The sequence below is a fragment of the Styela clava genome, chromosome 11, assembly GCF_964204865.1.
Source record: "Styela clava chromosome 11, kaStyClav1.hap1.2, whole genome shotgun sequence".
NCBI lineage: Eukaryota > Metazoa > Chordata > Ascidiacea > Stolidobranchia > Styelidae > Styela > Styela clava.
The window spans coordinates 21,949,219-21,972,486 of NC_135260.1; the positions used below are offsets into that span (position 1 = coordinate 21,949,219).

The window sequence follows — 23,268 nt, forward strand, 5'->3', positions numbered from 1 at the left end:
TTTCAAGTTAAATCCAAAGAATATTCTATGCCTTACAACAGTTTCGATAATAATGGTTGCTGCAGCTCATTCAGTTGTTTGGATATAATTGTTAGTAAAATTGTAGGAATAAAATGTGTTAGATTATTATTTCTATGTCATAGCTGAGGAAAATATTCATAAATTGATTTAATTTTCAGTTTATCAAAAAAAAATTGTTATTCAAACCGTCCTTTCCCATTTGAATTTTGTTTGTACAATTGGTGTATTTTGTACATCAAAATCACACTTCTTCAAAATTCACAAAAATGACCACCTGAAAATATCCAGTTTATCGTTTTTTGAATTGTGAACTAATCAATACGTGTTCCTTCAATGAAAATCGGAAACTGGATTGTTTTGCAGAAAGACTGTCGATTGAATCTTCATTTAATGATGGATCAAACAAAATCTGGATATTACATGCCAGCAATCATTTCCAAAAAGAGTGTTCCTGGACTGATTATTGCTCATGGTGGGTGAATTTTTAGTTTTTTACCACAATTATTTCAGGCAAGTCTGACTAAAGGTGAAGTGCCATTACCTCACATGAAACAAAATAGATTACTGATATAGAAGAAGCACTTTTTATACTTCATAGCCATACTTGCACTGCTTATGTATGCATACATGCATAGCCCCCAAAGTCTTGTTTTCAACCCAGCTTTAGGGATATCATCATATAGGCTCTGCTACACCCCATATTCTGGTTGCTCCCTTTGTCCAAGAGAATAGTTTTTAAAGCTTTGATGGAGGAATATAATGAACATCTCTCTTAAAATATCATGTGTGCTCATATCATGTATCAACATTGTATAATATGAAGATAATTGTAATCTGAAGATTGTATCCCCAGCATATAGCATAATTCTGTAACCAGTAGGAGTATGCCAATTAGTGACCAAACATTATTGTAATTCTATTGGTATATACTGTTACTGCTCTTTCGATTTCATAATTTATTTCTTTGTTTATCACAAGGTGTTGTAGACCCGATGACGAAGCAATTCGTCATTTCATACTTATTATACTTATTGTTGTTGAATGTCACTGAAATGACAAATAAAATAAATCAGATTCTGACTGATATAGGAAGAACATAAATAGCCTATCCAACTGCTATTCCTAATCACCATATATCTGTAAATATGACAATTTACGACTAATAAAATTTTTTGTTTTTTATATTTTATAGATAAAAACATTTTGAAGCTCATTGCTTTGTCAGTAAATTCTGATCACTGGTATAAGCTTTCATTTATTAATGTAAGAAAGCACTTGCTTCTGCTGTCACAATGTTATTGTTCATCTTATTTTGTTTTACATTAGGTACAATCGGTCAAACTGTTGATGACAACCCAAATCATGTCATGTTGTTTGTAAGTAATGACAACGGCAGAAGTTGGACATTGGCCAGGAAACAGCGACATCTGGTGGTAGTTGCTAATCATGGTGCCATTATTGTTGCTATAAGAATGATTTTTCTGAAAGCTGTTAATACTTTGGAGTAAGTTTGTTTATTATTGGCTACTGTGTTACTATTGGAAGTGCAAATCTTTTAACAAATTGTTTTTCACATATTCCTATTGTAAAATAGATTAAAAAAGTAACACTAATTTTGACACATTTTTCATAATTTTTTCCTAAGTTTATGGTCTATTTCTCGAAGCAATGACAGAGGTCAATTGTCAGTTAGTCGATCAAGTGTATCAGTTTTTTTGGTTTACTTTATTCAGTGTTTTATCACCTTAGGAAGCTTAACACCACCCAACTCTTGTAATCGTGTTGTCACTGATATAAAGCAGTTACACAATTTTCCCCCTGCTTCCAAGACACTGATAAAAAGCTTTTAATAATTGGCCGTTTGGGGGAAGAAAGTGTTACATGCATCATGCATGGGCAACCATTATTTTATGCTGCCAATAGTTATTACTAGATGAGACAGTCATAAGAAAAGGAGCATCCGGAGAAATATATAATGCATATATTCTTCATTTTAGTTGAATTATCTACAATTTCTATATTCATTTTCTTTCAAGACTCATAATTTCATTCTGTTCATGATGTCATCAGAAGAAAATTGATTTGTACCATCATTCATATTAGTATTATATATCATACGGTCATACTCTACGTACAAGTGGGGTGTTGAATGTACATTTACAATAGTGCTATTGAAATCATTTCTTTTCAACGAGCGCCTAATAACTGGCCAATATATTGTGCAATGGAGATCAAACAATCCGATATGGATACCACTGACTAGTGGGGTAGTGGTTTGACGATTAATGGGGTATTACACACCAATTAGACACCAAACGATGTTGAGAAAATGGAGGCGAGTAGCACAATTCTGATATAACAGCTGTAATTTTCCCCTCTGTCTGAAAATTTTTACTTTAGTTGCAATAATTGTTGGCAGTTTGCTAAAAGATGGCAGGGACTGAAATAAAATTTGTTATATCTGCTTGAATATTTGACAATAATTCAAAATTGTCTCCCATTTTTTTCAACCAACCATGAATATTCCGAAAATAGTCTGTATCCATATTTTCTATTCTATTCAATTAAAGAGTCCAGCTGCACAATAACACAAATGTATTTCTGTAACATTTCGTCTGACTAGAGTCAGACTTCCTCAGACAAGCAGTTTACAACAATGGCAAGAAATAAATTTGATAAATAAATTTGAAATCTCAAATCAATTATTTATTTCCTGCCATTGTTGTACACTTGTCTGAGGAAGTCTGACTCTGGTCGGACAAAACGTTAAAGAAATACATTTGTGTTAGTGTGCAGCTGGACTCTTTAATTGGATAGAATGGTCATGTTTATTCTAGCTACAGCATCCTTGCAGTATAAGCATACGGATCCACTAGCATAAAGGCATAGAGAAAAGATAGGAAGTTAGTTTCGCACAACCCAACTCATATCCATATTTTTGTTTGTGTATTGAACTTTACGATTTCCATTTGTTATTGTATTTAGTTTCAGTAGTGATTATGGTGCAAAGTGGAACACTTATCAGTTTGCTGAATCGAATGAAGCTGTGAATGTTGATGGAATATTGACAGAACCTGGCGAGAACACACATTTCCTAACGTATGTGAAGCTAAATGGTTTCAAGACATTTTATGTAGTCTTTTTTATATAGTGTGTGTATCTCGTAATTAATTGCGGATAATATTATCTTATACTGCACTTCTGGGAAACGACAACTTCACAGATTTTTGTATTCCGGAGTAGTAAATGACTGCAAATCACATCTATTTTAAATGATGTAAGCTACTTTTTATTAAAACACTTAAATAAAAGCATTTAGGGCAAGTAAATATGCAGGGGGGTGCTATTACGAGAGAAAAGACATGCTATATACAAGTGCAAATTTGTTTGTCCTTGGAACATTAAAATTAGCAAGTTTCTTGCACATGCCCGATTTTGTGACCGCATAGGACAATGTCACCCAGGTTGCACAATCCTTAACTTCGTAAACAGTCACCTAATTTAGATATTTAGTATAGATATATCCTGAGATACCAACATTGTATGAAAGGTTGTAGATTCCAGTTACCATCTCTGAATATTTTGATAAATGACCCGAAAATTTTTCCACTTTCAACTTCTAGTTTGACGTATGTGAGACTTTTTAATTGATTGTTAAAAATGCTTGAATTTCTTGTCGTAAATTTTAACTCATTGCAGTTAACTCATTAGCATTGCGAAAAACCTACACCAGTGGTTCTCAACCGGGGGCCATGACACAAGGCTAAGAATTGATCATAATTCATAAGGCGACTTCGTTTGCATAATTTCCTACTAAAATAAAATTCCCCGTTCTGACGTCCACTGGGTGTATTCACTTGCTCGTGCGTGAATTGTTTGATAATATTGGAATTTGGAATCCACCAATCGAAATAGTTCGCTGGTAGGCCGTCTAACCTGCAGACGGGTGGTTTCATTGGACTGCGAGATAACTTTCGTTTTTCGCATTATAGACGCAAAATCCTATATGTAAATTCCTAATGCCCAAAATACGAAAATGAAACGACAGTTACATTGGCTTTACCAAAGTAACTCGAGATGACAGAGAATGTGTTCAATGCCTGCATTACTCGTATGTAATGAGCAGTGAATCATTACGTCCACCTAAACTCCAAAAGTGAAGTGACAAAAATCATATTATGTAGATGAAAGACTTTGATATCCGTTTCTGATTTTTCAATTTATCACAATCTATTTGTGCGAATCTGGTTTTTCTAAACTTGTTAGCATCAAAACCGTTTGAAGGTTGACAGTGACATTCGTCTGGCTATATCAAAGACGGTGCCTAATATTAGGAACCTACCTCGTCAGACAAAAGCAAAAAGGCGCTGGAAGGGGGCCACGAACTATAAAAGGTTGAGAACCACTGACCTACAATCTTGCTACTAGCTATCGGATCATATAATTCACTAATTGTTTCTTGTTTTAAGTTTGTTTGGACACAAGACATATTCAGACAGTTGGAGAATATTTCAACTTGACATGAGTCCTCTTTTTTCACATCCCTGTAAATATCCAGCTGACTTCATGAATATTACATTTCCTACTGTAAGTACGATATCTAGCATATCATCATATTTTTGGGATCTGTGTGGATTGAGAAATATGTCATGATAAAAGAATTTGAGTTCTTGAAAAATGAAAAAGTATTTATTATCTTGGGATTTAGGTGGAAAGTCGTAATATGGGCTCACAATTCGATCACATTCAGACGGTGGTGCAATGCTTAAATTTGTGTAATAAAACCACCCTTCTGTTGTTAATCTTTTTGTGAAAAAAGTTCTAGATAAAAATAATTATATGTGTGTATATGAAGTTATGAACCATGACTTTGAGTTTGGATTATAGACAACTAATCATTCTGTGTGGAAATGTATATAAGAGAGAATGTCAATAGATGGCAAGGGTAATCAAGCATTTTTCTGAATGATCATCTCTACTCAATATTCAGAACTTACAATCAGCTGTTTGATGCTTGCTGTATGTCAATATCTACACAGATTGTGCACAACCTGGTAACCCTAATCTGGTACACATACTATGTTCAGGTTGTGCGCCATCTTGGTACACATACTTCGAGAGCACCCGATTTTCAAATAGTTTTCAGACAAATTCAATATTCCCGTTTTACACCTATTCATTTTAAATCTTTATTTCAGCAAATCGCTAGCGATACTTGTCATCTGGGTTTAATTCAAAAATCTGAGAGGCTGAGAGATGATTTACAATGTCTGATTCCATCTAATTACAAGCGCATAACAACAAAAAAAATATGCAAATGCTCATTCAAGGACTATGAATGGTATTACTTTCGATTGATTTTTTTTTGTAATTTTGGTCGGTCGCAATGTTACCTTATCTATTGCAAATGTTTTGATTTTGATCTCTGTTATACAGTATCCCATCCCGAGTTGGTTTCAAATATTTCTACTGAATTGTTTCAATTCTGCAATGTTTCTCTTATGTTCACTCATCATGTGAAGAGTACACAGAAACACAACATTGAATTAGTGTTGAACAGTGGATCTTTTGTGGATTTATGCCTAGCCATAATATTTTTCCTTGTTAAAACAATATACCAAACAAGTCGCCCGTAGGGACCTCATGGGTCACCTGCAGGTCTGTTTTAAAATTTACCTAAATAGCGACGCTTTTCAGTGAGCTGCATTTGTTAATATTGTTCTTGCTATTCTTGTTCACACTTACATGGAAATGAAAATGATAATATATTGATTATTGTAATAACCAACCTTATCCATATGTCATTGATCATTTAATACTCTTTCAATTATGACATCACACACATGGGGTTAGCTTGAGGCATGAGTGTCATTAATAGTAGTTTAAGCTTGATCGAATAAATTAGATTCTCAGAAGTGTGCTTTCAACTAGTATCCAGGAAGTAGCCTTCTGCTTCAGATAGATTGGTGAACCCTGTTCTAAACAATATCATGATGTTGTTAGCTTCCAAGTATACGTATAAACAAAAAAGGGACATGGGTATATATGCAATGCAAATCTGTGATTTTGTACTAAAATCTTCGATATTATATTTCAAATACTATAATGACTCTTTTTTAATACCATCAAATTTAACCTAATTGTGTTCTCAATAATTGGGTGTCTGTCACATCATCTTATGGGTGAGAAAACTAAGTAATGTTGGTTTGATGCATTTTTGTCTTTTGATGTCTCAGTTATGGTACTTTATTGTTGTAATTCATTGTATTGTGAGTGATTGTGACCTCGTTAATTTTATCTGGATGAAAACTAATAATATACCCAATACTACTGGTAGTAATGACCTATTGAAACAGTATTTCTCAGAAAATTGTAAATGTGATTTTTTGAAAATTTTGAATTGCCATAGTTTATGTATTCACATAAACGTTGCTGTTGTTCTGTATTTGGCCTTTGTGTGATTATATACGGATCCTACTTGAGGAAAAAAATTAAAATTTATTTACAGTGATCTGGAATATGAATCAGTTCATGGACCAGATGGTCAATTTTCTTGTAAGAAACAGCGGATTGGATTGATAGACAATGTCGGTGAAAATACTTTAGCTGATTATGAAACTAACATTTTTACAACTTGCAAGAATGGGAAACGTAATGTGTCTACTGGGTAAGTTCACAACATGTTCTAGGTATGCTGCAAAGTATGTTTCAATTATTTTTCAAATTATTTTGAATCAACTTGTGTTTCTAGTTTAGAAGAAGAGCGATTCAGTTTTTACCAACAGGAATAAAAACTGGCTTTGCCATACAAAAAATAATGAAACTAAAATTATTTAATATTCAAGTTGATGGTGTCTTAATAAAGAATTACCATGTGTGGTAGAAATGAAAGAATGGGGCCTTAAATATGTCATAGAATGATATTCTTTGGTTTATGTAGACCAGGGGTCGGGAACCTTTTTGGTCAAGAGAGCCAAAAAAGGTACATATTTTCAATTGCATTTCCTAGCGAGCCATATAGCATTTCTTCACTTAATCAGGCTCACATACAGCACAAGTTGAAATCTACGTTACTCATCACCCTTCTTTCGTTCAGGCATCTCCGTAGTATTTTACTAGCTAGCTTTGCTAGTACGATCTAAATATGACAAATACTGTAACCAGCACGTACAAACGGACGAAATGCTTTTCTCAATTGTTCCTCCATCGCTCCATCGCTCTGTGATGTCACAATAGATTTTACAGATTCACCTATTTTCGTCACAATGCCTGTCTGGTAATTCCCTTACATAACATAGACATGCGCTGGGCGCGCATTCTCAAACGTATTGACAAATTTGGCTATAAAAGAGTTTGAAATCTCGTAACAATAGTAATCTTAGCCCTAGAATATTAGATTTCTCTGGGAGCCATATACCGTTACCAAAAGAGCCATATATGGCTCGCGAGCCATGGGTTCCCGACCCCTGATGTAGACCCTCAATAATAATGATGCCAAATAGCGAAAGAATTTAATGTAAATTGTCAGTTTTGATGCAATGAGAGATAGAGTAAGCATTTTATTCTTTCATATTTGTAATTAAGCCTAAAGACAGGAGATGGAGCTGAAGCCCAGCTCTGTCATAGAAAAATGAATCTTAGGAGCCACTGTGATTTCGCACCACCTTCTCATCCCTTCATTTTTGTTTCATCGTTCCTGTTGGTATAGCCTATATGGAAATGCTGTGAATAATAAAGATCAAACGATGTGTATGGGTGACTCGACTAAGTGGTAATTTTATAACAAAAAAATTCTTTTCTCTATGTAAGGATTCGAAAGATTCCTGGTGACAAATGTCAACATGAAGTTGAGAATATTTTCTGGAAAATTGAAGACTGTAGCCCTCATACGACAGTTCCTACCACAACTGTAAATCCTGCTGCCAATGTTAAAATTCAACTTGTGAACAAAACCAGCAATGCCAAAATTGGAGAAAATCTTGTCTTTTCTATTCAGGTTATAACTTTGCAATATATAGGGTGGACCGAAAATAGGCCAACTGTTATTTAATTAGTAATTGTGGATAACCGTTATCCTACTTTTGGCCCACCTTTGGTATCTACTGAGTTATTTATAATAGTTTTCCAAGGTTCTTGTCATAATTATTACTCAATTGCTTGTGTATACCCAAATCGACCTTCTAGTGCAGGGGTTCTCAACCTTTTTTCTGTCAAGTACCCCCCGAGTCATGAAACAATCAACGCGAACCCCCGGTAATCAGACACTGAACAGAGTTGTGACATATTGACTAACGATTTGTTGAAACAACAATTCATTAACCAAATGAAACTAAATTAAATCTTCGTGTTGATATTATTGCCTTTGTCCTCCGCCTGGCTAATGAATTCTTAAAATCTCTCCCAAGTTTTATTAAGCATAGTCACTTTCTCCAATGCCTTTTGAGGTTACACAGTTTGCCTGCAAAGCCGTAAATTTCACATTGCTGCGTCACAATCACAACAACGCAACGTCAGAGAAAATCTACGTATCAATAGGCATCTAGTTTCAATCCACGCGCATTTTCCCCTGGTAGTAATATAAAAGGATATTAAAAAACAGCAACACACAAAAACTCGACTGCCATCCAAGTACCCCTGGAAATCTTCTCGTGAACCCCAGGTTGAGAACCCCTGTTCTAGTGGATACCAACCTAAATTATTTCATGGATGAATTAAAAGCAGACAACAAGGTTACACTGAAGCAAATTTAACATTTAAAAGATTTATGTGAGAAATTGCTCTGATCAATCAATCTTTAGCATAAGAACTATTCACTAAAAGTAATACTTTCAACTGAGTGCCTGGATGTCTACAATATAATATTGGCCGTTACATTGAATATAGCAGAATTGTTCAGAAATTCATGGCATTTGCCTAATTAGACCTGAATACCCAATACTGGGTAAAAATATTAATATTTGATAAATTGAGTCTGAAAACTTGGATACCATACAACATTTCTACTGTAATCTAGGTTTGCACACAATCAAGTACTGGGGAAAGTAAGAAAACTGTAAATATTTACTTTCTTCTTCGTATTAGGGTGGAACTGATGATGATGTTATTTGGCATGTGCTGAGGCCGCAACCTTTCAGTAAAGCTGAAGAACGTGGCAAGCAATCTGGGAATTTCACTTTCCTTCCAGAGGAGCCTGGAAAATATAGGGTGCAGCTATCATTGAGAGACAACAACAAGTTTTCAAATATGATAATAGTTGAATTTTGGTGTGAGTGTTTAACTTTCCCATGATGACAAATTCTTTGTAACTGTAGAGACAGCTCTAGAACACTAGAATTAAGTCGGTAATTGATGAGTCACTATCGTGGTTAAACTGCTTGCTGACTATAGACAAGCAAATACTCATTAATCATATGGAAAATTATTGACCAATTGTCTGTTTCAAATGTATAACCTTCGGTGATTGAAAATTTCAACCGATTTCACACACACGACCTTATGAACAGTTGCAAGAATTCGGCAATTCTCAGAAAATATTAGTGATCATATGATTCTAGTAGGATACATTTGAATGTTACCAAAGTCTTGAGAACATTTTCCATGAATTATTGTAATGAATAAGTATCTAATAAAGAATATGTTTCATATTCACCAAAAACTGTTTATATGAAGGAGATTTATATTCATTTTTAGCTTTACAATGCAAGTATAGGAAACAAATCTTTATGATTTGCAGTTTGGACCAATGTTGTCTATGACCAATGAGACTTTAAAAATACTATTGTTTATCAAGTCTGTCATGCCTGAGGTCTGAGTTAGATTTCAATTTAATTTTGATATGCATTACGTAAAATTTTCTTTTATAGATCCAATAGAAAAAGTATATCTCTATCATCCTCCCGTAGTTGCACAAAAGAAACCGTACAATGCAAGTGCTTGGACTCAAACAAAATATGGTCTCCGAGGCAACAGATCATTACTTGGTGATGTGTCATATATATGGAATGTAAAGGCAGAAAATGTGAGTTCCTTTGGCTTGGGATATGTTAAAGAGTATGAACTGCTTTTTGTGAATGCATGAAATTTGGACATTAGAACCGCAATGTATGCATCAGAACTTTCATCTCTATTGAGTAATTAGCCAAATTGTTAATAGTTTTTTGTTGGTAATAGGAGATTACATTCATTTATTATGTATTACTCTAATTTTGCAGCCAATATATTCAAGAACTAATGAATTAGTTAATATAATGCATTCTGAAGCTGTTGGTCCAGTTCAAATCAGTGTTACCGCAGAGAACACAGTCAGCTGGCAAACTACATCAGGTAGTCTCCATGTTAAAGGTGAGGAAACCATTTTTTATTTCTTTCCTTGGAATGATTTGAAGTAACAATTTTTACACAGTTGATTATTTGCAACTGGACAATTTATACTTAGATGCATGAATGAGATGAATCAATCTAGTTACCACATTCGTTATACTACTGCTAGCTTACATAATGGGATGCTGTCGAATGAAATATGTGGATCATGATTGCATAAACTGTTCCTTTTCGCAATTAGATAGATTTCTACCTGTTACAACATTTATCTTTCAAGCATAATTTTAAAAGCAGAAACTGTCTCGTGCCTTGCCTCTCCTCGCTTTTGCAGCACTTATAGTTATAGCCAATTTTTGATGTAAAATTATTTCAAAAAGATATTAATGGAAATTGAAATATCCTAATTTCTCCTTTTTAGAATACATAGAAACTCTCGTATTGGAGATGGAGTGCACACCAAAAATGTATCCATCAAACATGACTGGAATATGGCTTCAGGAATTCAGACAAGCGCTCAAATTGAAGTTGTACACTGTAAGTTTGTGAGACATAATATAGAAATATCTTTCTTTCCGTTAGAATTGGTCCAGTCATGTAGCATTAATGATCTCTTCAGATTTGGTGTAAAACAGTTGACACAGGTATTCAAGACATTTGCTGACTCTGTTCGGATTCGAAAAATTAATTTATAAGCAGTGTTTCCCCACTTCAAAATTTTAATTTGCCCGAGTATACCAAATTTGACTCCAGATTTCAAATCACTATACAGTCATATTACTTGATCATTGTTTAACTTGTCAGAGATTGATTTATGTGAGTCAGGAGGTCGGTTTTTTAAATATGTAAATAGTTGGAAAAGAGGAAAGTGAAACCACCACGGTCAATGTAGACCAGTGGTTTTTAGAAATTTTCTATCACGGACCCCTGAAATATTTTATTGGGGCGTGCCTCGTGGCCTAATGAAATTATTCAAAACAGTAGTTCAAAACTACTTCACGAACCCTCGGCGCCCGTGCACCCCAGCTGATCTGACGCAACCAACTTGTCTTTTGATACTCAGATTGAATAAGTTGAATAGGTTTTCATTCAATATTTGAATGATAGATGAATTGGTTAAATTATTTTAGTCTACCTGGTTCACAGACCCTTGTTGATAACCGTATCAATAAAATCGGTATCATATCTTGATAGAGGTTAATTTTCTGACTAACTGTATTCTATTATTCCAAAGTTTTCTTCCTGGTTGCTTTGCTGTCTTTTATTTTTTTATTTATTTTATAACTTATTATTTATCGATTTTAATCGGTAAGTATGTTAATAGGTATTTGTCTGTCTTTCTGTTAGATGCACGCGATATCTCACAAAAGCGAGATTTAATCTGCTCCAGATTTTGCCCGTGCATTCATCATATGTTGGACCAGAAGCCTATTGATTTTGGATGATTTATGTCGTATAATTAGCGAGTTATTAATTAATTAGTGATGTGACACAAGGTGTCACTATGGAGTAAGAGCACTGTTTTGGGGGATCTCCTAACTTTCGATCAATAAGTCTTCGGTCTCTGACCAATTTTCTCGTTGATAAAATCACTATAAAAATGATTCAGTTCGAATTTAAAAGGATATTAAGTAAGCTGAGCTGAGCCGGCAGTCGGTGGTTTGAGAGATATTACAAACTGAGTAATATTGTTTAGTAAAGTATATAAGCATATGATGTAAAACACAGAATTGACATTCCCAATTTATGTTATGTTGTCAAATATGTATAAAGCATCGACTATGTCGCTGCTTGCTAACCAGTATAGAGTTTTTTTGTCTCCCTTCGCCTTGAAATAGTAATTGTTAATTTGTTACATTCTGCATTCATGGTGCATATTTTCCTCATGGCTAGGGCTGAGCATTTCGAATCAGTTCAGAGCAAAATGTCGAATCGCCGCCATCTGTATTTTTTTTCTTTTCGCCAATGGTCCCGCTAAATTTCTCATTTTTTTTATTGAAGCCGTATTTTTTCAACGCAATTCTGACATATGACTCTTTTCTGTAGTGAGTTATCGATGAAGACGTGTTTTTTTATTGTATGTGAACGCTCAGCAATCTGCCGGAGTGATGTATTCTATGTTTTCAGTAATTTATGTGTCTGGAGGACCAAATAAAATAAAAAAGTTGCATACAATTTTATATCTCCAATGTATTCGAGATTCGATTCGAAAAAATTATTCGATTCGATTCTAAAATCATCAGGTATTCGAAAATGCCCAGCCCTACTCGAGGCAAAAAATTAAACTCCCAGATTCTTGATTACTGTTGTGTTAAGAGGGGCATTCACTGAATTTGGTATTTTTAGGAATTTCCGATCTGGCTGGATGCAATTTGCCATTTTGTAAAATTGTTACAATTTGACTTTCTTAAGATCAAACATACTCAGCAACCTAATTTTTCTAGACTGATGAATTTGCCAAGGTTGTCGGTAAATATAATTTGCTGAATGAAATCAACATGTTTGTCTATGTTCCACCTTCAAACATCTTCAGGGTATTTATTTATGTTGCACCGATGGGTAGTGATGAGACAAAAGAACATCTTCTAAAAGTGAGCTTTCATGTTATCAATACATTTTCGTAAAACTGATATGTAACAGAATGCACAATACCAGCAATCCTGTAAAACGATTTTTGCTTTGCCTATATTTGGAAAAACAGGAGATGTAATGGAAAAGTTGTTTTATCTTAGACAAATGTTCACTAATCTCATATTATTCTAATCTTAATCAGTCTCCAGATTTTATACTATAGCTCAGGGCTACTCAACTATTTTTATCGGAGGTCCGCAAACAAAACTTCAAAATTATTTGGGTCTGGTCTTTCCAGAAATGATATTTCGGCATCCTTAAACGAGCACTTCCTTAACCGAGTAATGATTAGTAGCAAATTAAAAGTGTTTATTATGGTGGTATAGTTCTTTTTGTATACATTCAAAACTATGAAAGTCATTTTATAATAGGAAATTCAAAAAGTTGGGCTAATGATCCAAAATATTTAATTAGGTGCGGTCCAAATCCAATACTCGAAAGGTCCGATTTGGACCACAGGTCCGCCAGTTGAGTAGCCCTGCTATAGCCTATTATTGGGCCAAAAGCAAATTTCATGGCATAACATATGCCCCTTCAATTTTAAAATTATTTTGTTTAATAGTTTTCAAGGTCTAAAGAACATGTAGCAGTACAAATGCATATTATTTAAATGTACATATGTATGCATACAAATGATCATGGATTGCAAATTTGATTTTATAGTAGAAACAATATAAAATATTTTTCAATTAGAAAGTAACTACTAAATTTCTGTTTGAAAATTTGACTTGAATGAAAATATTCTTATAACTTGTAATCCTACATGAGAAAACTTAATTTTTGAAATAGCATACTCAAACCGCTGGTACAATAATAATTTTCTAATTAGGCCAACAAAGGTGGCTTTCAACTTTGCCTTGTTCAACTATGCCAACAATATTACTGTCCAAAAGCTGTGCCATTGTGCGTTATGCAAATCAACTGGTTACAATAATTCTGTAATAATGTGATTTTATTGTATATCTATCTCCTATATCAACTTGATTGAGAACTTGTATGTTAATTCATTTCATTTTTCAGGCTACTAAGGCACTGGAAGGAGCAATTGCAAAAGCTAAAATAAACATACTTCTGTCACATCATCATTCTGTTAAAGTGAAGAAACATTACATAATTGACCGTGAGTTTCTTCCGATTATTTGTCATAATTTCAGTTGCACAAGGAAAAAAACGATCATGGAGGAGGGAGCATTCACTAGTCTAGTTTACATTTAACATGTTACTACAGCATCAATTTCTCGCAAAAATTTGAATTAAAGTAACTGAACATCTAGAAAATTTGAGAGTTTTTTGTGACAAAGTGGGTTTCCAACTCTCGTTATGAATTTTTCTCATTAGCAGTCGGTCAGTCAGGCATATTAAATTGAGTAGACACTCACAAAATAAGGAGTTTGAATTTCTCTTGATTAAAAACTTTTGACTTTTTCCTTGTTTTGCTTTTATCTAATTAATCATACATGATTTGCATGGTACAAAGAGGAAGATAAAAATTGTCCACCGAGCTGTGCCTATTATAAGCTAGGGCAGGAAGACTGTTTTGAATTCACAGGCTGATAACATTTCCATAGCATGTTCCTCAAATCAATGCTTCATGATACCTACCTTTAGCATATATGTGCATTATTCATTAGGTATTGTTATGTGACAAATTTTGCATGAATTCTAAATCACTACAACTGGACAATCTTGAGTAGTTTGACAGTTGCTTGCGAATTTTTATAGTTCGCTTTGGATGGCTCTCTGTGGTAAGCGAGGCGATTGAGTTATTGGACAGTGGTTTTGTTCAATGAGGAACAGGGGTAGGTTTGTATTTGATTTGCGCCAAATGCATTCAAGGCGTTTATTGAATACAGCATATGTTATCTTGCCATTGCGTTTTTGTCGTTGCGACTCTTTACAGAGATTAGTGAATGAACTGAGCCACAAGTTAATTTTTATGTTTAAAATTTATGGAATGTGACTTTTTTTAATGAATAGAAACTAATAAAATATTTACGCCTGATTTACGTAGACTTGGCATGATTGTTAAAATTTAGTTTCACCAATTGTGTTATACATTTTATAGTTATATGCATTGGTATATTTTGAATAGAGAAATACACTTCAAAAGCATTTCTTGTTGTAGGTTGGATTATATGTGTTATTTGTATAACACAATTCAAACAATGTATATCTTGAAAAGATGACAAGTCTATCAATTTATGTTTAATTTTATCTCTGTTTTATTTTGACATATTATTCCAGATGATGGCACCATTGTAATTACCTCTGATTCGCACAATAGTTCTCCTCAAAATGGTGGAATTATTGCAGTTATTGTCATTATCATCATTCTGATTTGTGTGACCGGATTCTTCTTGATACGTAGATTTGCGAGGTGAGAATTGAAAAATTTTGATGAATGGGAATTATAGATTTTTACATGTATCTTACCATTTCTCAAATTATGATTCAAATGTTGCCAGTCTTTCTTTTAATCTTTAACACTTAGGTATACTCCAAGCTAGTGTTTATACCAATAATGCATCAGTGTCCATTTATGTATTATAAACATTTTTCACATAGGTTTCATGTGATATTTTAGCATTGTATTTCCTAATAATATGCCTGATTTATTTAAATGAGGGATGCCACCAAACTTTTTGTTAAATGTAGTGTACTGATTCCCAAGAATGCAGATAAACATTAACTTAAACACAGAGTTTATTAGCTCTTTACTTTAACACAGACAAAACATAAGTGACCAGTGAACAGTACAAGACTAAATAGGTGCAGTAATTATAGGTGTAGACAAAGCAATCATTGATGTAAACAGACTGATCTAAAGTAATAAACACAATATTACTACATGTAGCTTATGTGTTTTATTCTCATATTTTTATTCGGTGCTAATACTTTTTATTTTAAAATGGTTTCCAGAAGAACACACATTGACCGCTATTTCCACTGTCTGGACCTACGAACACGAAGTTCGGGGTCTTCACATATTGTTCGAAGTCAAGACAGGAGCCATATTCTTTCTGAAGAATATTTTGATGATGACCTAGATACAATGGAGGGAATCGGTAATTATATTTTGTGTACTGTTGTGATTTACCCCAGTTTATAGCACAACAATTAAATTCACTCACTCATCTTCTTAATGTTTGGGGTCCTACATTTCCAGTCATATTACTCTTAATTAGATAGCTGATAAACACATAACTTCCATTATCAAATCTTCAACTTTGTTGTCATAAAGCATGATCAATTTTTAGGATCGCAAGGCGCTACACTGAAGTTTGAGGGATGATTTTCAACCACTGTCAACTAGTTGGAAATGTAATGTGCTGGAATGCTCCAAGCTTACAAAGGATTCCCTCATTGTCGCCTGAATCAGTTTTTTATTTAGAAAATAATGACTTTTGACTGATCGAACAATCAAATACGTTTTCATCGAAATTGAAATCAAGTGAACTAAACTTGTATTTTATTCATGCAGTCCGACTTGCATCTGAAATTGTTGTAATGTTCAAACGTTTTATTTAGTGATTTGATTTTTCCATTAAGGAAGGTTTATTGTTTTTGCAAATAAGTTCTATATTCATGTTTTCTAAGGTACAAAACTTGGCTTTTTTGATTGTTTGTGTCTCTTAATTTTAACTTGAAATTTGTGTTCTCCTTAAATATTTTAGAACTGTTGTCAGATCGTGCCTTGGGATGTTTGCTCAACTTTGTGTGCTTGGATATAAAACATTTTCAGTTTTCATTCTCTTAATTGTCTAGCTTTTTTGTAAATAGCTCAATAATTTTTAAATCGTTTTTAAGATATATTTTGTTCATTTAAAAAAGTTATGCTGTACTAGCCTGCAGGTTTTGTGGAAATATAGTGTTCACCTGTTTTCTAAGTTTTGAAAATAATTTTGGTGCCTAAAAGAGTTGGGCTTATTTAGAAATTTTAATAGTATCATATTTGTTTAACCTTGAGATCTGGAAGACGTCATAAAAATACTTAGGGCAGTTTGTGATATTGAAAATGTTTTAGTCAAATTGATTTACTTATGAGATTTACTAACGATACCAACTACGATCATTTTAACATTCCCTATCTTAATCACTAAAACAGCTAAGCTTTTATTTTTGCACCTATGCTATGCCTAATCTTTCTTTCTACAAAGTCTATGGCCCACCACTCCTGATTTTGGAAGTTAAAAACGCAGATACCTCTTAGGTGGGGGATGCTTTCTCACTAGGATTAAAATGAAATTTTTAATTCAAAACTTAAACTTGTGTTTCCTTTTTACCAGACTAATGTTATGTATGTAGCTACAACAAGTCTACTTTAACCCAAGTGAAGCCTATTTCTTGGTTTTAAATATCAGTATATATCAAGATCCCCAAACAAAAATATTAATACATCTGTTCTAAATACTTACTGTATGCGTCTTGTCGATCCAATATTGTGAAGCGGTACTCCATTGAGGAAAATATGTTATCTGTAAATGCTGCTCGGTTGAAAACATTGAATTTGTTCAAATATGAGGATATCTTTTTATTTAAGAAAGCGCAGTTTCTGTTTATTCCAGTAACTATGATCGTTCAGCAATCTTACTAGTAAATTTTTAATGACAGAAACAAGATGGTGTTGTTGCGAGTATTTAGCGTTTATCATCCTTTCTTGAATCGAACCGCATAAATTATCTAGTACAAGAATTTAGTAGCATTTATTCTAATGCTCAATTTGATCAGATTTCACATTTTGGTCACCTATGCATTTTTGTATGTTGTGAACATACCTAGTGCATATATTAATTCATGTGGTTAGTTCTGGTCGTGAAATATGGAGATCAAATTCCCACTGTCATGATTTATGGCTGTCACATTTCGTTGTAGTTTTCATTTTTGTGAAGTTAATGCTGATATTTCAATCTTCTAATGAGTTGCAACTGGTAAATTGAAAACGAAACTTGTCAGTCAAACGCGCGAATTCATCCAAATATGAAAAGATGAGAGTCCCTATATTTTTCCACAATATTGAGCAGTTGCTGACTGCTTTCAGGCATTTGCTTGCTGTTACAGACTTTTCTCATGATTTTTCGCTTGTATTGATATTACTGATGTTGTTTAATTAATAAATCGTGCAGGAAGTGTACAATGAGCAACAGTATTTTATATTAATTACATTTTTCGTTGCGTAGATCCTGTATTATCAACCTATCAAACATAATAAAATGTATCCTATTACATTTTTATATTGTTATTTACTTTTGTCTTCTCTGTACACATATCACTCTATACTTTTAACTGTTTTTATTTGTTTGTTATTAACTGCACAGTGGTCTCTTAATAATTTTGAGTATTATTAGATGGAATTGATTGATGCCTTCGAACATGTTATCTTAATGTTTGTAAGTAGATGTTTTATAGGAAACTTCGATGTAGTATTCTTGCAATAATTGACTGATACAGAGGTTGCTGAAAAGGGGGGAATACCATGTTGTTATCATTTTCAACTTATTGAGTGAGGGAAATGTTCTCATATTTGTCGGTATTTACCTACACTTAATTCTCAGATATAATCTTCATAGTCTCAGTAGTCACCTGTAGTTCTGCTCAAAGTAGATCAGTCTCCATCTTTGCTCTAAAGAGATCTTTGCCCCCATGCTTCTGGATGAGTGTGTGTGACCTTAATATGAGTAAAATTTCCTATAAAAAGAAGTATGTATGATCAAAATATTTTATAAATAGTATGTATGTTTTCATGAACATGCAACTTTGGTTTTATAGATTAGGGCCGACTGAAAACAATTGTTGACTGTTCATTTTTTGTTCTTGTTCTGATATATTGTATAATACCTACATATATGTATATATACTAATTAATTAGGGAACGATAAACAGAGGAATGAAACATATTATTGCTTTCATACATTCTGAAGCTTCTTATATAAACATCTACAGTTGGCGCTAATGTTTATTTAACATGTTTCTTCCTGACTAATAGTCTTTCAGAATGTTTACCTTGTTGACAAATCTCCGTTTTTACTAATAATTTTTAGTCGTTGCTTTTATTTTTTTTTAAAAAAAGTCAGTTGATGCCAAATAGCTATCTGGTTTAGGTTTTATTATTTTTACATGTATTTTATACACACAATTAAATTGATTTCTTTTGAGGGCATCAAATTTTCATTTTTTTTCTGTTCTCTTCTTGAGATTAGGTTATAGATGGCTGCTTCCATACATTTTTATATGCATTTTCTTTAGGAAGCATGTGCGGTGTGTGGACAAACTAAAGAATATAAGATATGAAATTAATAGGATAGATTCAGATATATAAGATTGCCATTCACTTAGTTATAATTGAATACTTTATACTTTTTTCGGACATCTCAACATCGCCCTTTTCGGCGAAGAGAAATTCTAAATGCTATGCCGATGATATATATGAATGTAAATAACGCTTGATGTATTAAATTTCATACTATTGATTGTTGTATTTCTTGTTTCAAGACGGGGGTTACGAACAACATGGGCTTTATGCAGGGGCCGATTAAGCCACTTTGGTGCCCCCTCATGTGTAATTTAATTATAAAAAAAACAATGAACCACATAAGTGCATTATCCATTAAAAATAATCACAACCAACAGTTAATAAAACAACTTTTACGAACATTTTTAGGTTTTTTCACTGTTATGTATAGCCGATATATATATCGGCCGTTTACTGCCGATATGATATATAGGCAAACACGCAATATCGGTTGAACTCTAATCTGTGGGAGTGTGACAATAAAGATGCATGCCTCCAGTCTCAACGTGAATCGAAATACCAAAGGATACAAGTCACAACTGTAGTTTGAAAATTTGACTGGTACTTGTAGTCTAACCTCAGGGTGATTCAAGGTTGGAGGACCGCAAAGAATTTTGAAGGGGTCTCGCGGACCGCAAGTCGGAGAAAACCCGAAAGTGATCGAAATATCACGAGTTTACCGTTCTAATCCGACTATTATTATGTTGCATGGGTGACGTTGAAGATATATAAAGCCTTCAGTTATTTTAAAGTTAATTCCCGAGAATTACCGTTGTATTTTGCGCATCTCACGTTTAATGCCCCTTCAAATTATATTCTTTCGTTACAGATATTACTTGAAATCAAACCAGACACTGTGTGATGGGCAAGGAAATACGTTTCCGCCGTGTTTTTCCTTATGTTATACCTTCTTGTGACACTCATTTTAATACGAATTGTTATATTGAGTAATTAAAAAACTTGCAGCGTGAGCAAGCTTAGTGCCATCGTCAAATACCAACCAAGTCTGTCTAAGTTGGTGTTTCGGTATCTCGTGAAAAAAAAAAACTGAATTGCGCGGCGTTAAGTCGGCTCTGCTTTTCTTACCTAAAAACAGAGTGTTTTTCTTAAAATAAAGGCACAAAGCGCTAGAAAAAGGGTTTGAATCTCCAGATCCCAACCCCAGTTGGAATAGCTAAAAAAAAACTCAAAAATGTTCCATCATTAGATACAAATATACGCTAAAATTGTTCGGTGAGCCGCAAGGAATGTGTCAGCATGACAGGATTTGGACCACCCAGGTCTACCTTATCAAAACACTCCCGACTTCGCTGACCACTAACTAGATCGATGAAATGCGATCCTGGAACCGCCACATAGTGTGAATCAGGGTGGTCCAAATCCAGGCCCGCTGCTTCATTATCTGTGGCCCGCGTCGCATTAGGAGAGTGATCAAAAAATTGCATTTAGTGTTGTTTCGTCATAAATTACCCAGAAAAATCTTGTGACATATTGTTACATCACTGTCACTGAATTGACTAATCTTATGGCTAGATGAGGCATCTATCGAAGTTGAATGATGCTCTCGGGAGACTTAATTAGTATCTGGCTTCGTATCTTTTTGGTCGGAAATATATGCCAACACTTTTGGCATTGTTGATAACTTAAATTCTATTCTATTAGCCTTGGTTATGTCTGATAACTAAATATTAATGTTATGGTCTAACCGTAAATATATACTACAACTACTTCATGTCTGGAGCTTTTTTGCAACCAGCCTAGACAGAATTACAAAAAATACTGCCTATATATATTAGTAATTATCCCCGATGTTCGGAAGCACTCACATTTGTGGAAGCACTTTTTCCGTTCGTTAAATTAAAAATCTTACACTAAATATAAATATAGAAAGACTTTTGCATGTTTTAGTAAGTTTTTGCATGCTATAGCTTGATAAATGATAAATACTGATCAATGTGTTTCCACAATAAAAGTGTTTGTTTTGTATTGAATTGTTCATCTATTCTTAGCACTATTGTAGCCCGCGAACAATGCAAAAATAATTTTATGGCCCCCGGAGCCGACAACCTTGGACCACCCTGGACTGTAAATAGTTCACTGGTCCAATCGTTGAAGAGAAAAGAATTTTTTTCCAAAATGACAAATATATTCATAGGAATTCAATACAAATGTTATTATTGGGAAGGCCGTCAAAGGTCGGTGGGACATTTATTACACGATAAGGTTGAACTAATTATTTGTCTGCTGCGATGTAAAAATTATTATGACATAACAAAACGTACAGTTGATGACTAAGTTTACCAGAGAAACTAAACTTTCTATGACATAATTTTATTTCAACGACATGAACGCAAATGCAATAAAATACACAACATTGGAAACGGCGTTCCGGATACAGCTCACCACTGACCATAGGGCGATGATATTCATTGCCATCTTCTTGGTTGTTGGGTATTTTATTCAGACATGATATGATCACTCAGTTATCTAAAGCAGGGGTGTGCAACCTTTTTTACAGGAGGGCCATTTACAAGTAACTGGATGAAGCCGCGTACCGCACCTAAAAATTCGACCTACGAAAGACTCTGGATGCGAAAAATCCAAATTACGAAAATTCTTCTCGTTTGTATGATATTTGTTTATTTTAGGTAATTTAATGCAGTGATTGAATAACGGCTGTCCAATTTGAATTTAATGTTCGAATATCGCGACCTTCGAATATCATTTTTCGTGTTTATAAGAATACCGAATATGGCGCATATTATAATATACCGTATATTATAATTTATACAAATATTTCGGCCGAGTTTTGTGGGTGCTTAGAACGGATTAGGGCATTTACAGATAAAATGTGTTCCTACTTTTTTTTACTTACGAAGGGGCTTCCGGAACGAATTAATTTTGTAGGTAGAGTTTCTAATGTAGTTGCAAGCACAAAAAATTGTTTCTTTTTGTTATTGATCATACGGCAATGTTAGGAGTCTTTGCAGGGATGTTGAGTTAAACGCTTAAATTTCTAAAAAAAACAGCTTTTCAAATTTATTGTCACACCGACTTTAAACGAATTCAGTAAGAAACACGTTCTTGTTTTTTTATTTGACTGGATTTTGCTGGCTAGTATTGCTAATATGGTAGGTAGGGGAAAGTGGGGCACGTTGGGACATGGGGCACAGTGGAAAATCAGCTTCCACACTGATACTATATTCGCAATCCTGTCCGCGGTTCGATGTTTCAATCCGCCCTTTGGTGAGTTACAACGTCCCCGCGAACGGACAACGGAAGGGTAGTGCGGCGCAAGCTATGAAGTGAAATTGGTTTTGGAAGGTTGAAACTAAAATTTCACCGTTCCAGTTTTTTCTTTTTTCTACATTGGACTTTCCAACATGACAAACCACCGTCTGATATTATTCAGCTTTAGTCCACTGTAGAATATTCATAACGTTGGCGAGTGGATGTGCCTTCCAGATTTCGCTGTGGAATAGTCTGAAAATATTTGTTGCCTATGAGGAACAATGGACCGGGGCACAGTGGGACTTGCCCTACAGTGCACAATTCGACATTGTTTGATACAATAAGTGCTTAGAGACCTAGATATGCGGTATATTAGGTGTAATATTATGGTTTCTTTTGACCCATGGCCCAATATGGAATATATTCGAGAATCAATAATATTTCCAGATTTAGATTCGAGGGAAGAAATAATCAAATTTGTTTGCGAAACTTTTTGTCTGATATCTGAACTATTTCAGTTGAACATTGATTTTAAAAATATTAAAGCTTCAAATTTGAAGTCTCCCTGTTCTTTAGACGATTTTAATTGCTTATTTTTAAGGGCATACTTCGTTGAATTTTGACGGACTGACCCATGGGGCTCCAGGGTCTGTCCGAATGTGCCCCACAAGTGGGGTACAGTGGGACACTTGACAGACGTTTTTCAAAGCATTTTAGTAGTAAGATGTGTGTCGCAAGAAAATTTCTTATTCGCTGAATGTAAACTACATTTACCCCTC

The 23,268-nt window shown here is 34.1% G+C and overlaps 1 protein-coding gene across 1 annotated transcript in view; it reads left to right on the plus strand.

Moving 5' to 3' along the window:
* Nucleotides 1–19,436, plus strand: part of LOC120347990 (VPS10 domain-containing receptor SorCS2-like) — a 36,202-nt gene extending 16,766 nt beyond the window's left edge. Inside the window, exons 11-26 of the mRNA XM_039418102.2 lie at nucleotides 385–493; nucleotides 1,348–1,525; nucleotides 3,007–3,120; nucleotides 4,491–4,608; nucleotides 5,220–5,362; nucleotides 6,530–6,688; nucleotides 7,831–8,017; nucleotides 9,103–9,286; nucleotides 9,885–10,039; nucleotides 10,233–10,362; nucleotides 10,760–10,875; nucleotides 12,783–12,929; nucleotides 13,990–14,089; nucleotides 15,214–15,346; nucleotides 15,889–16,034; nucleotides 16,227–19,436. Of these exons, the coding sequence (XP_039274036.2) occupies nucleotides 385–493; nucleotides 1,348–1,525; nucleotides 3,007–3,120; nucleotides 4,491–4,608; nucleotides 5,220–5,362; nucleotides 6,530–6,688; nucleotides 7,831–8,017; nucleotides 9,103–9,286; nucleotides 9,885–10,039; nucleotides 10,233–10,362; nucleotides 10,760–10,875; nucleotides 12,783–12,929; nucleotides 13,990–14,089; nucleotides 15,214–15,346; nucleotides 15,889–16,034; nucleotides 16,227–16,261 (2,154 nt within the window). The 3' untranslated portion in view covers nucleotides 16,262–19,436. The remainder of the gene's footprint in view (nucleotides 1–384; nucleotides 494–1,347; nucleotides 1,526–3,006; nucleotides 3,121–4,490; nucleotides 4,609–5,219; nucleotides 5,363–6,529; nucleotides 6,689–7,830; nucleotides 8,018–9,102; nucleotides 9,287–9,884; nucleotides 10,040–10,232; nucleotides 10,363–10,759; nucleotides 10,876–12,782; nucleotides 12,930–13,989; nucleotides 14,090–15,213; nucleotides 15,347–15,888; nucleotides 16,035–16,226) is intronic.
* The last annotated feature ends 3,832 nt before the right edge of the window (nucleotides 19,437–23,268 follow it).